The sequence below is a fragment of the Passer domesticus genome, chromosome 18 (assembly GCF_036417665.1).
Source record: "Passer domesticus isolate bPasDom1 chromosome 18, bPasDom1.hap1, whole genome shotgun sequence".
NCBI classification, from domain to species: Eukaryota; Metazoa; Chordata; class Aves; order Passeriformes; family Passeridae; genus Passer; species Passer domesticus.
In genome coordinates this window covers 10,853,595-10,863,453 of record NC_087491.1, presented here as the reverse complement: position 1 = coordinate 10,863,453, position 9,859 = coordinate 10,853,595, and the positions used below count along the sequence as shown (strand labels likewise).

Below are 9,859 nucleotides of genomic sequence, written 5' to 3'. Positions count from 1 at the left end.
CAGCCAAGGGGGTTTATTGAAGGAAGGTGTAAAAGTGAGGCTCCATCTCCTGCTCCCCAAGGACGTGATAATGACCCGAGGCTCCCAAGATGGGATTTTAATGCTCTGTGGTACCGAGGTTTTGCTCAGCATCATTCATTTACCCACACCTGCCCTTGGCAAGGGTCTCTCAGCCCCAGGAGTGACCTTGAGAGGCTCCAGCTCCAGGCAGATCCCCCATCCCAGCAGCTGCTCAGCAGGGACAGCTCAAAAAAAGGCTCACTCAGGCTGTCATATTTATGGAATAAAGCAGTTGGCTCGCAGTCAAATTACAAGTGATGAAAAAGGTTGTGAGACTCCTTGTACCCACGGGCTGCTTTGTTCCTTGACCAAATTAGCGCTGGAAGAACCACCTGCAATTCATGTGTTAATCGCATGATCGCTGCTCCCCTCGCAGGCGCACACACATCAAAGGCGGCCGTGGCACCCTGTTCCTGTGGGGGTTTTCAAAGAACACCGAGACACCAGACAAGTTCACGACCTGCCACAGCGCGGACCTTTATCTCCTCAAACCAGCCCAGGGTTGGCCAAGCAGGTGAGTGTGTCCATCACAGAGGAGCACAGGACCACAAATCACCACAAATCCCCCCAAAAACCCCACATTTTTACCCAAAGAGCGCTGAAATTCAGCCACTCCCAGGTGGAACCAGGTCCCACCGTCCAAGGAGGGTCCCGGCTGCTCTCCCAGGGCTGTTTGCTGTGGGTGTGACAGGTTTTGTGCAGGAATTCTGGAGCACAGCCACCTGAGAGCATCCCCAGCCTGCGATGCTCCGGGCTGGCAGCTGGGCTGGGCAGGGAAGCTCCGGGCTGGGATTCCTGGGAGCTCTCTCTGCACACAGAGCGAGCTCACAGAGCAGCTCACACCTACAGGACACTCAGAACAATCCCAGGAAAGGCTCTGGGGAGCTCTCTGTCGGGAGGAAAGTTCCAGACACCGGTTTGTGACAGATGCTGATGCTACATCTCTGCTGCAGAAAGAGCCTTTGGCTCTCCTGGGGCTAATCTAAAGTTCACACCACCGTGGCCATTATTTATTCAGCTCTGCTGTTCAGCTGCATTATCTGTAACACTCCATAATGAGAGAATTTTGGGGAGTGCTTCAGCTTTGGGCTTCTCTATTTTCTATCCACAAGCCTCCAAACCAAAGGGTGTCAGCAAAAGACTGCACCACTCACCAGCTGAAATGGGAAGGATGTTTCCCTGTGGGCAACTGGAACTCGCAGCTCTGACCAAGGAGGTGATAAAAAATCAGTCACATAATTTCACTTATTTCCCTGTGATTGACCCCAAAGATTTTGTGGAGGGAGGGAAAAAGGTTCTGCAGAATTTTTACCAACTTGTTTTCAAACAGTTCCTTAAAGAATGCAGGGAAAAAGGCAATATTCCATCATAAGGCAAAACAAACAAACAAAAGCAGAATAAAAACAAACTTTAGGCCAGCTTCTGGGCTCCATAAATAGAGTTACTTAACTGACTGCACACTGACATCTTAGATCAAGACCAGTGGAAATGAGCTTAAAATTCAGCTGCCTTTTTGAGCTGTTGGCAATGCTCTGCAGTGACCCTCCCTCTCCCTGCTGCAGAGGTAGAACAATTTGTGTCATTTCAGGGAACAATTATTGCCAGCTCAGGCTGCACCCTGCCTCCAATCTCTCCTAGGTAAGACAGTCTCACCTCATTGTGCTCCCTGAGACAGAAGAATCTCTGTGAGAAAGCTGGAACGAATCAATTCAGGGAAAAGTAGAAGCAAATGCCAGGATCTGAACGCTGAGGATCATTGCAATGGGTCCCCCTTAATCACTGCAAAATGAGAACATATTTGCCGTGACTGGGAATTTCAGGAGCACATGATAGCAAGCCCTGCTCCCATCCCTCCTGTGGATTTGTGCTCTTAGGGAAAGACTCAATTACTCAGCACTAAATGCCTGAAAAGGACAAAGCCACTCAAAGCTACATAATCACCTTAAAGTGGATGAAACAGTGGGGCAAATGTATGTCTTGCATAAATCTAAAAATAAAAGAGGAAAAAAATCCCAAAGCCCTACAGTCTGATGGATTTTGGGCCCAGATTCTCATTGGGAATATGCAAAACTAAAACCTACAAGACACTTATTACATGTCTGAGACAACAAGGAACATTTTTAGGAAAATGGTAAAGATGGATTAAGTGTGGAGTAGAAAATTATTTGGCTTCTGTCCTCCAGATAAATCTCTGCCTTTTTCATGGCCACGGGAATACAGGAACAGCAGGAAAATAGGCTCTCATGGATTAAAAGGAGCTTACACTAACCTGCACTGTGCAAAGAATAAAACACCCAGTCAAGCGTTGCACTTTGATAATCAAAATGGCACCTCAACCATCAAAGAGATACAAACTCCAGAGACAAGCACGTTAATTTATCCACAAAAATTATCACTGAGAAATAAATTAATTTATATTAAAAAAAAAAAAGAAGAAGATATTGACACATTTCGGGGCTGGAAGAAAAGTCACCTCCTGATCCCACATGCGCTTGGTTTTATTTACATATCCACAAAGACCATGAAACACCAGCCCAGCCCTCCCACCAGCAGCATGGTCACATGGATCCCGTAGATGAGCAGTTCATTCATGAGGCTGAAGTCCACCCGCCTCCGCCCCAGCAGCAGCAGGATGATGGAGAGTTTGTACTGGAAGCGCAGGAAGATGCGGATGCCGAGGTACTGAAGGCAAAACAAGATCGAGAGAGCCACCCAGAGGATGGAGGTGAAGAGGCTGCAGCTGAAGTAGAGCAGGAAGCGGATGAAGCCGTACATCCATCGCGACTTGAGATAGATGTCGAAGTTGTTGTACTTGGTGCGCACCAGGTGCGCGCTGCGCACGGGGCCGCAGGCGGAGTGCAGGCAGGTGGTGTGCGGGCCGTGGAACGAGCGCACCCGCCGGGGAATGGGGATCACCGGCATCGGGCCCCGCCCCGAGCAGCCCGCCCCAGGCCACCGGGGCACATATCAGACGGCAGCGGGAGGCGGCGCAGCTAACCCTGGGCTGGACGGGCGCCGAGGGAGACACCTGCGGGGAGGCACAGCGGGCACATTGGTTTGGTGCAGAGAACACAGACAAGAGGAATTTTCCCTAAATGACACAGACAAGGGGAATTTTCTCCATACAATTTTCCCTAAATAACACAGACAGAAGAATTTTCTCTCTATAATTTTCTCTAAAGGACACGGACAATAGAAAGTTTCACTTCTCCTGAAGCTGCCGAATAGCGCAGCCGATTTCAGTATCAGCACTCCCTACAACTGCTTTCCAAATCTCAGCTTCTTCCCTTGAAACATCTTTGTTTTGCCTCTTTGCTTCTTATTCCCCACATAAGCATGCTCTATTTCCATGCCAGATTGCAAATAAATTCCCCAGCCAGCTCCAGTTGTAGCCTGTTATAAACTTTATCCAGGGTTAACGCGGCAAAGAGGTTTGGTCTGAAATTATCCTGGCTAATTCACAGATCCTTCCTAATCTAAGAGCCACCCACCTGAGCAATAATATTCATGTGAGAGCAGTTATATTAGCGTATGTGTTTGCATGGGGTCACATTTCCTTTAAAATAAAAAAAAAAAAAGCTCTCTGAGTACTTTCGCAAGTGCATTCCAGATTTGCGCTCATTTCCAAACTTGGCAAAGCTTCACCAAATAAACAAACTGCAAATAATGGAAGGTCTTGGAAGAACAATGAGGCAATCATGTTTTTCACACCCCACAGGATGTACCTCCCCTGGCCCAGGCCAGCCTTGTGCTCTCACTGTCACTGCAGGGCCAGGCCAGGCAGCCTTTCAAAGGCAGCCACCAGTTTATTCCTCCCCCTGGGGACCTGCAGAGATAAGTGAAATTATCTTGATCTTCTGCAGTGTTTAGGATTTATAATCTTAACATCCTTCCACACGCCCATTGTTGTTGTGTGAGTGATGAGCAGGAGCCTCTGAGCTGCTCTCTGCTTCACCCCAGGCTTCTGATGTGCCAAATTCCGGGAATTATGAAATGACAATGCACTCATCAGATAATGCTGGAAAACAACAGGGACTTCCCCAGACCCCTTGCACACCCAAGTGCTCAGATCCAGGCAGATCTTTCCTTTGTTGAACCCAAAGTCTGACTGTTCTTAAAATTAAAACTAATTCAAGAGTTACTTCAAGAATTCTTTAGTTTCCTTACTAACAGAACTAACCACAGAGCAAATGAAAAAGCTGCAGGAAATTGTAGTTTTTGATACCAAAATCCTTCTCTGATTCAATGTGTATCAGTGGGGAAGTCTCTGCCCTGCTTCCTGCCTCAAATTCCATGGGAATGGAAATTCCAGCTCTGATCTGCTCAGCCCCACGTTCCAATTCCTTTTTGCCCTTACAGAAATGTGAGGCAGCATTGGCTCTGCATGGATCAGGGACTCCCAAAAACGAGCAAGGGCTAAATTACATTTAAGGAATTCAGGAAACCAAGGGCTCTCCTCAATCATCACAGACACGCTCATAATTCTGGGTGCCTCTTGCCCTGTTTCCTGTCAGGAGCAGGAAATGCCAATCAGAAATGTGGCTTCAGCAGGGCACAGGAACTGCCCAGGCTCTGAACCAGCCCTGCCTAAACCCAGCCCAGCCCTGGAGCAGGGAGCCCACACACCTCCCCACGGTGGCTGTGAACTGCTCAGTTTGCTCTCAAAGATATTTTTGGAGGATTAAAACAAGACAGGTCAAAAATCCCACGCTGGGGATCCAGAGCATTCCATTCCTGAGGATGCAGCCCCTCCTGGCAGCTTCCCTCACAAAGTTTTCCAGCAAGCTCCAGCACAGCTGCTGTGCCCACCCTGGGAGCAAACAGCCTTTGGTGGGCTCATGCCCTTTGGGTGAGCTCAAACATCAACCCTGGGAGGACAAAAGGAACTCTGGATTGTTACATTTTAGGGGTGCTGCCATCCAGCTCGGGCCGTTCTGGGATGCCACTCAATTCCTGGAACAAAAGAGTGAAGTTTTCCTGGGACACCTTCTAGGAAAGGCGGCAGAAGCTGCTGAGGTGCTTCGTGAACTCACAACCCTCTGCACAGCAGCTGATCTAAAAGACAAAACCACACAACCACTTTCAATTTTGTGCATTAAAACGCTCGCAATTACCAGGCCCTCCCTCAAGCATGACATGAAGACTCTTTTGAAAAAAAAGAGCCCAGCACTCAGCAATTTAAGGATTCCAGCTTGTGATCCATGCTGGAACAACCAGGGAGCTGCTACTCAATGCCAGGACAGAAAATCTTGTGCTGGCCACCTTCTCCTGCCACAGACAGAATGTGTTTCGTGTCCTGGGGCACGTGAAACACCATGCAGGGAGCACGGACTTTCCACACTGAAGGTGGAACAGCAGATCCTCCCCTGGGAGGGTGGGCAGGCCCTGGCACAGGGCGGCTGCCCCCGGATCCTGGAAGTGTCCCTGGGAGCAGCCTGGCACGGTGGAAGGCGTGGGCGGACGGGGTCAGTTTTTAAGCCCTTTCCAACCCCAAACTCGCAGCGATCCCGTGCTTATCCCCGGCCCGTATTTCACACGCGGTGCCCACACAAGGACCGGGACACCCGGTCCGACGTTGTGGGGCCGCCTGGGTCATTCCGGGGCTCCCCCGGCCCGCCAGAACCGCCCGGACCTCCCCGTTTCCAGCACATTTCCCTCCGTCTCCGGTGCGGAGCGGTGCCCGGTGAGCAGGGAGCGGGAACCGCCGCGCCCAGCGGGGCTCCACAGCGGCACCGGCCGCTCCCGGAGCCTCCGCCGGGCCCCGGGCGCTCCGGGAGGCTGGGGACAATGACAAATAAAGGTGAGAGCTTGGGGCGAGCGGCGGAAACGCCAGCTCCGCCCACAGCGGGGCTGCGGAGGGAGCCCGGCCTGCCGTGATTCCCCCCCGGCGACGGGGACCGAGCGCCGCCGCACGGCCGGGCCCCGGGGCGGAGCTGCCGCCGCCGCAGGGCCCGCCGGGCCGCGCCCCGCACTCACCGTGGAGCCCATGGCCGCGCCGGGCCCGGGCGGAGCGAGGCCCGGGCCGCCGGCCGCCCGCTCTGCGCATGTGCGGGGGCGGCTCCGGTTCCTCCGGTTCCGGCGGCGGCGGCGGCGGCGGGCGGGGAGCGGCGGCGCGCGGTGATGGCGTCATCGCGCCGCGCCGCCGCCGCCGCCCATCCCGGCGGAAGTGGCGGGGACGCGTTGCCATGGCAACCGGGGCGGCGGGGCCTGGTGACACCGGGGGTGACACCAGAGGGGTCACGGGGGGATTACACCGGGGATCACACCGGGGATCACTCTGTGGGGTCACACCGGGGATTACACCGGGGATTATACAGAGGAGGTCACACCGGGGGTTACTCTGGGGATTACAGCGGGGGTCACACCGGAGGGGTCACACCGGAGGGGTCACATCAGGGGTCACACCGGGGGTCACACCGGGAATTACACCTGGGATCACACCGGAGGGGTCACACCGGGGATTACACTGGGGGTAACACCGGGAATTACACCGGGGGTCACACCCGGGGGTCACACAAGGGCTGAGGTTCCGTGCCCAGAGCAGCACCCAAAAGCTGTCCAGAGAGCCCCCAAAAGACCCCAAAGAGTTCCTAAAAAAACAAACAGGTGGAGAAAAATTCCAAACAGCACAAGGCAAGGAAAACAACTTCCTCCCTGCTGGTTGCCCTTGGGTTTAATTCGGAATTCTTCTCCATGATGGAAAGAAGACGCGACTTTGGCGTTGGCTCCCTGCCCCGCTCTCTGTCACAGTGGAAAAATATTAAATAATAATAACTCGGGCCATCTGTCACCTCTCAGAGCTGCTGCTCTGCACAGCCCAAACCCCTCCCGGTGTCCCGGAGCTCCTGCCGGGCCCTTCCCCTGCCCCGCAGAGCACTTTGATCCTGAAACACAGAGGGAATTCTGGATAAGGGAGTTCTCCTGGGAAATTGGCATCTCCCTGTGGCAGGGAGAAGGGGATGTGAGGAGCTGATGAATTTCCCCAGTGGCTTGGAACGGGGAGCAGCTGCTTGGTGGCTCGGAGAAGCAGCACAGCCACCCTCACTCCATTTATTTCCCTCTGTTGTTCTTTGGGACTGGAGCCATAACCCAGAGATGGGAATTCCAGCCCGAGCAGCGAAATCATGACGGCGCTTTGTCTTCCTCGCCTCGGGGAATCACGAGGGTGCTGCTGAATGGAACTGTGGCAGTGGCAGTGCAGGAATCCCTCGGGTGGGAAAGGTCTTTCCTGCCCTCCAGAAAACCCCAGGTGTTATGAATAGAAAGTTATCTATATTTTTTTTTTTAGGTTGCAGAGTTAAAAACAAGTCAGACCAGTTGCTGTAAGCTAGTTTCACTGCTAAAGAGGAGTTCTTCAATTACCTGTTAATGGCTGGTGATTAACCATTGCCAGGGAGGGACACGGGACAGACCCTCCAGGTGAAGAGAATAGCAGTGACATCAGAGCCAGTATGCAGATGAGAAATGCATTGCGCCCCGGATTTTTACAGTATTCCCAGGAAAAAACCCTAAAATTACGAGCCAACAAGTGACCTAAGTGACGTCTAAGGATGGGAGCGTAGTCCTGTGCTTGGATCTTTTTTGCTTCTCACCCTAACCTGAAAAGATGTTGATTAAAGAGACGCCCCGGGGTGTTAGACAAAAAAGCAGGAATCTGCTACTCTCCCGTGAGGACAGAATCCCCAGCTCTGCCTGCAGACCAGCGGACAAAGCTGCATCATCCTCCTTCTCCTCCTCCTCCTCATCCTCCTTCTCCGTGCCACTCCTGGGAGCAGCGGCGGCGTCCCCGTCGATTCCTCCCCACCTGAGCTGATTCTTCTTAATAAAGGCATTAAAAAGGAGAAAGATCTCCTGCCCATTTATTTCACCAGGGAGTTGCACTGAGTGCTCCAAACTCGTGTGTGCACCGCCGCCAAGGCTGACCCTAGGCCGGTCCCTGGCAGGGGGTGGGATGAGGTGAGGTTTTAAATCCCTTCCGACCCAACCCATTCCCCGATTCTGTGACAAAAACCAATTTTCTGGTGGCACGTTTGCTGCTGAAATGCCCCACAAAGCAGGGATTGCTCCGGGGTCAGGCAGGAATGGCAGCTTTGACATTCAGGGAGATCAGACCCTGAGGGAGGGCCCCGAGCGCAGCCCGCCCACAGCCCTCACGGCTGTATTTCTTCCCCGTGCTAATTTTACTAAAGACACAACTCATATTCGTGTTGATTGAACAGTTTTGTGCTGACAGCGTTGGAGATTTGTGGTGGAACTCATCACCAGCCCCGAGAGCGGCCCATTAGTCCCCGTCAGCGCGGCCGGCGAGGCCTCGCGTGTTTTATGGCCCTCTCTGAAGACAAACACACACATTTATATGTCACTTGTTGCAATATAAATGCTAACTTGTACTTCTTTCAAAACTTTTAATGAATTGTGCGCATTTCGTAAGATTTATAGCGAGAAGCGGACGGCTCAAAATATTGCTTTAAACATATTTGTCACTTTGGCAACAGAACAAAAAAATCTGGAGGATACTGCCTTTAGAAATAAATCATAAATATGTGCGTCTTAAAAGAGTTTATTTTGGTCATTAATAGTTGATGCTCCCTCCCCCACCCGCCGCAGGATTTAAAGTTAAATTATGCAAAATCAAAAACAAACCTTATAATACTTAATCAAACATGCATAAAACTGTCAGGGCCAAATAAATTCTCTCAATTAACTTGCTTCAGATTGTGATTGCATTTACTAATTTAATCAACACTAGAATAATTTGGAGACTGGGTAATGATGAATGGCTGTGGTGCTGCACGTGAAGGGCCGCTGAGGTGGTGAGCTGAGGCAGGAGTGCAAGAAATGCCTTCGAGGCTGAGGGCAAAAAACTGCAGCTGAGTCGTCACCATCATTTCGTAATGGAAACATCTTTTTCTTCCCATTTGGAGGGGGATTTTTGCCAGCATGGACGGTCCTGGTGTGGATGGATGGCTCCAGGGTTAGCCCATGGAGTCGATCTCATTTCAGATGAGCAGAGGAGTCAAACCTGCAGAGCTGTTCCCTCCCCATTTTTGAGTCATTTTGTGAGTGTGATCTTTCCCTGGGGGCGCTGACCTCCAGCCCTGCTGCCTTCAGCCTGCTCAGGTCGTTGAGGCTGGAGCTGGAGTAACAGCCCTGCAATATTGAGATGTCCTTTAGCTCAGTCCTTTTGCACTTTGAATGGATCTGCACTTACAATAAAATGGGCCTGACCCCTGCCTAGGAAAGCTTTCAATACTATTACTTGTGGAGAGCTAAACATTACACTTCTGCAGGCGTAAGCAAGGTTTTATGGAGAGGTTCTCATTACAGGTCCACGTGAAGGAGACTTTAAGGTGTATTCAACCCTATAAAATACCTGAACCTCAGAAAAAATCACACCCGTATTTGGTCTTTAACCTTTCCACACCTGTTTTACAAAAAATAACAATGTCCACCTAGCTGCTGGGGGAATGAACTCATTGCAAGGCTCTCCTCCTCTCTCTTTCTCTCTATCTCTGAAAAATAGGCTTTCCACAGCCTAACTGACCATTTTGGCCACTTTTTATTCGAAATGGAGATTGTGCTTTATAAATGTCTGGCACTCAGCACCGTTTGGTCCCCAGCAGAAATCAGTAAATAAAAATCCTTGTGCTGAAGAGAATATCCAGAAAAATAGTTAACAAGTTTCCTTGGGTGACCCAGAAACAATTACTTCCCCAGCAATTCCAGAGCCATGTAGACATCCATAATTCCTCAGGGTTTAAAGATAATAAAGTATTAACATGGGGTTTTTCAAGCATTC

The 9,859-nt window shown here is 51.2% G+C and overlaps 1 protein-coding gene across 2 annotated transcripts; it reads right to left on the bottom strand.

Annotated features, from left to right (window-relative positions):
* Positions 1-2,536: 2,536 nt before the first annotated feature.
* TMEM250 (transmembrane protein 250) lies at positions 2,537-6,203 on the bottom strand. Of its 2 annotated transcripts, XM_064393558.1 has the most exons (3): positions 6,037-6,203; positions 4,961-5,115; positions 2,537-3,088 (listed from the first exon to the last, which is right to left on the bottom strand). In XM_064393558.1, exon 3 carries the CDS (start codon positions 2,980-2,982, stop codon positions 2,563-2,565), a length of 420 nt encoding a protein of 139 aa, XP_064249628.1. In that variant the 5' UTR covers positions 2,983-3,088; positions 4,961-5,115; positions 6,037-6,203; the 3' UTR covers positions 2,537-2,562. The 2 variants fall into 2 exon arrangements, with proteins under 2 accessions (XP_064249628.1, XP_064249629.1); XM_064393559.1 differs by lacking the exons at positions 4,961-5,115; positions 6,037-6,203 and adding an exon at positions 4,687-4,952.
* Between the last annotated feature and the right edge of the window lie 3,656 nt (positions 6,204-9,859).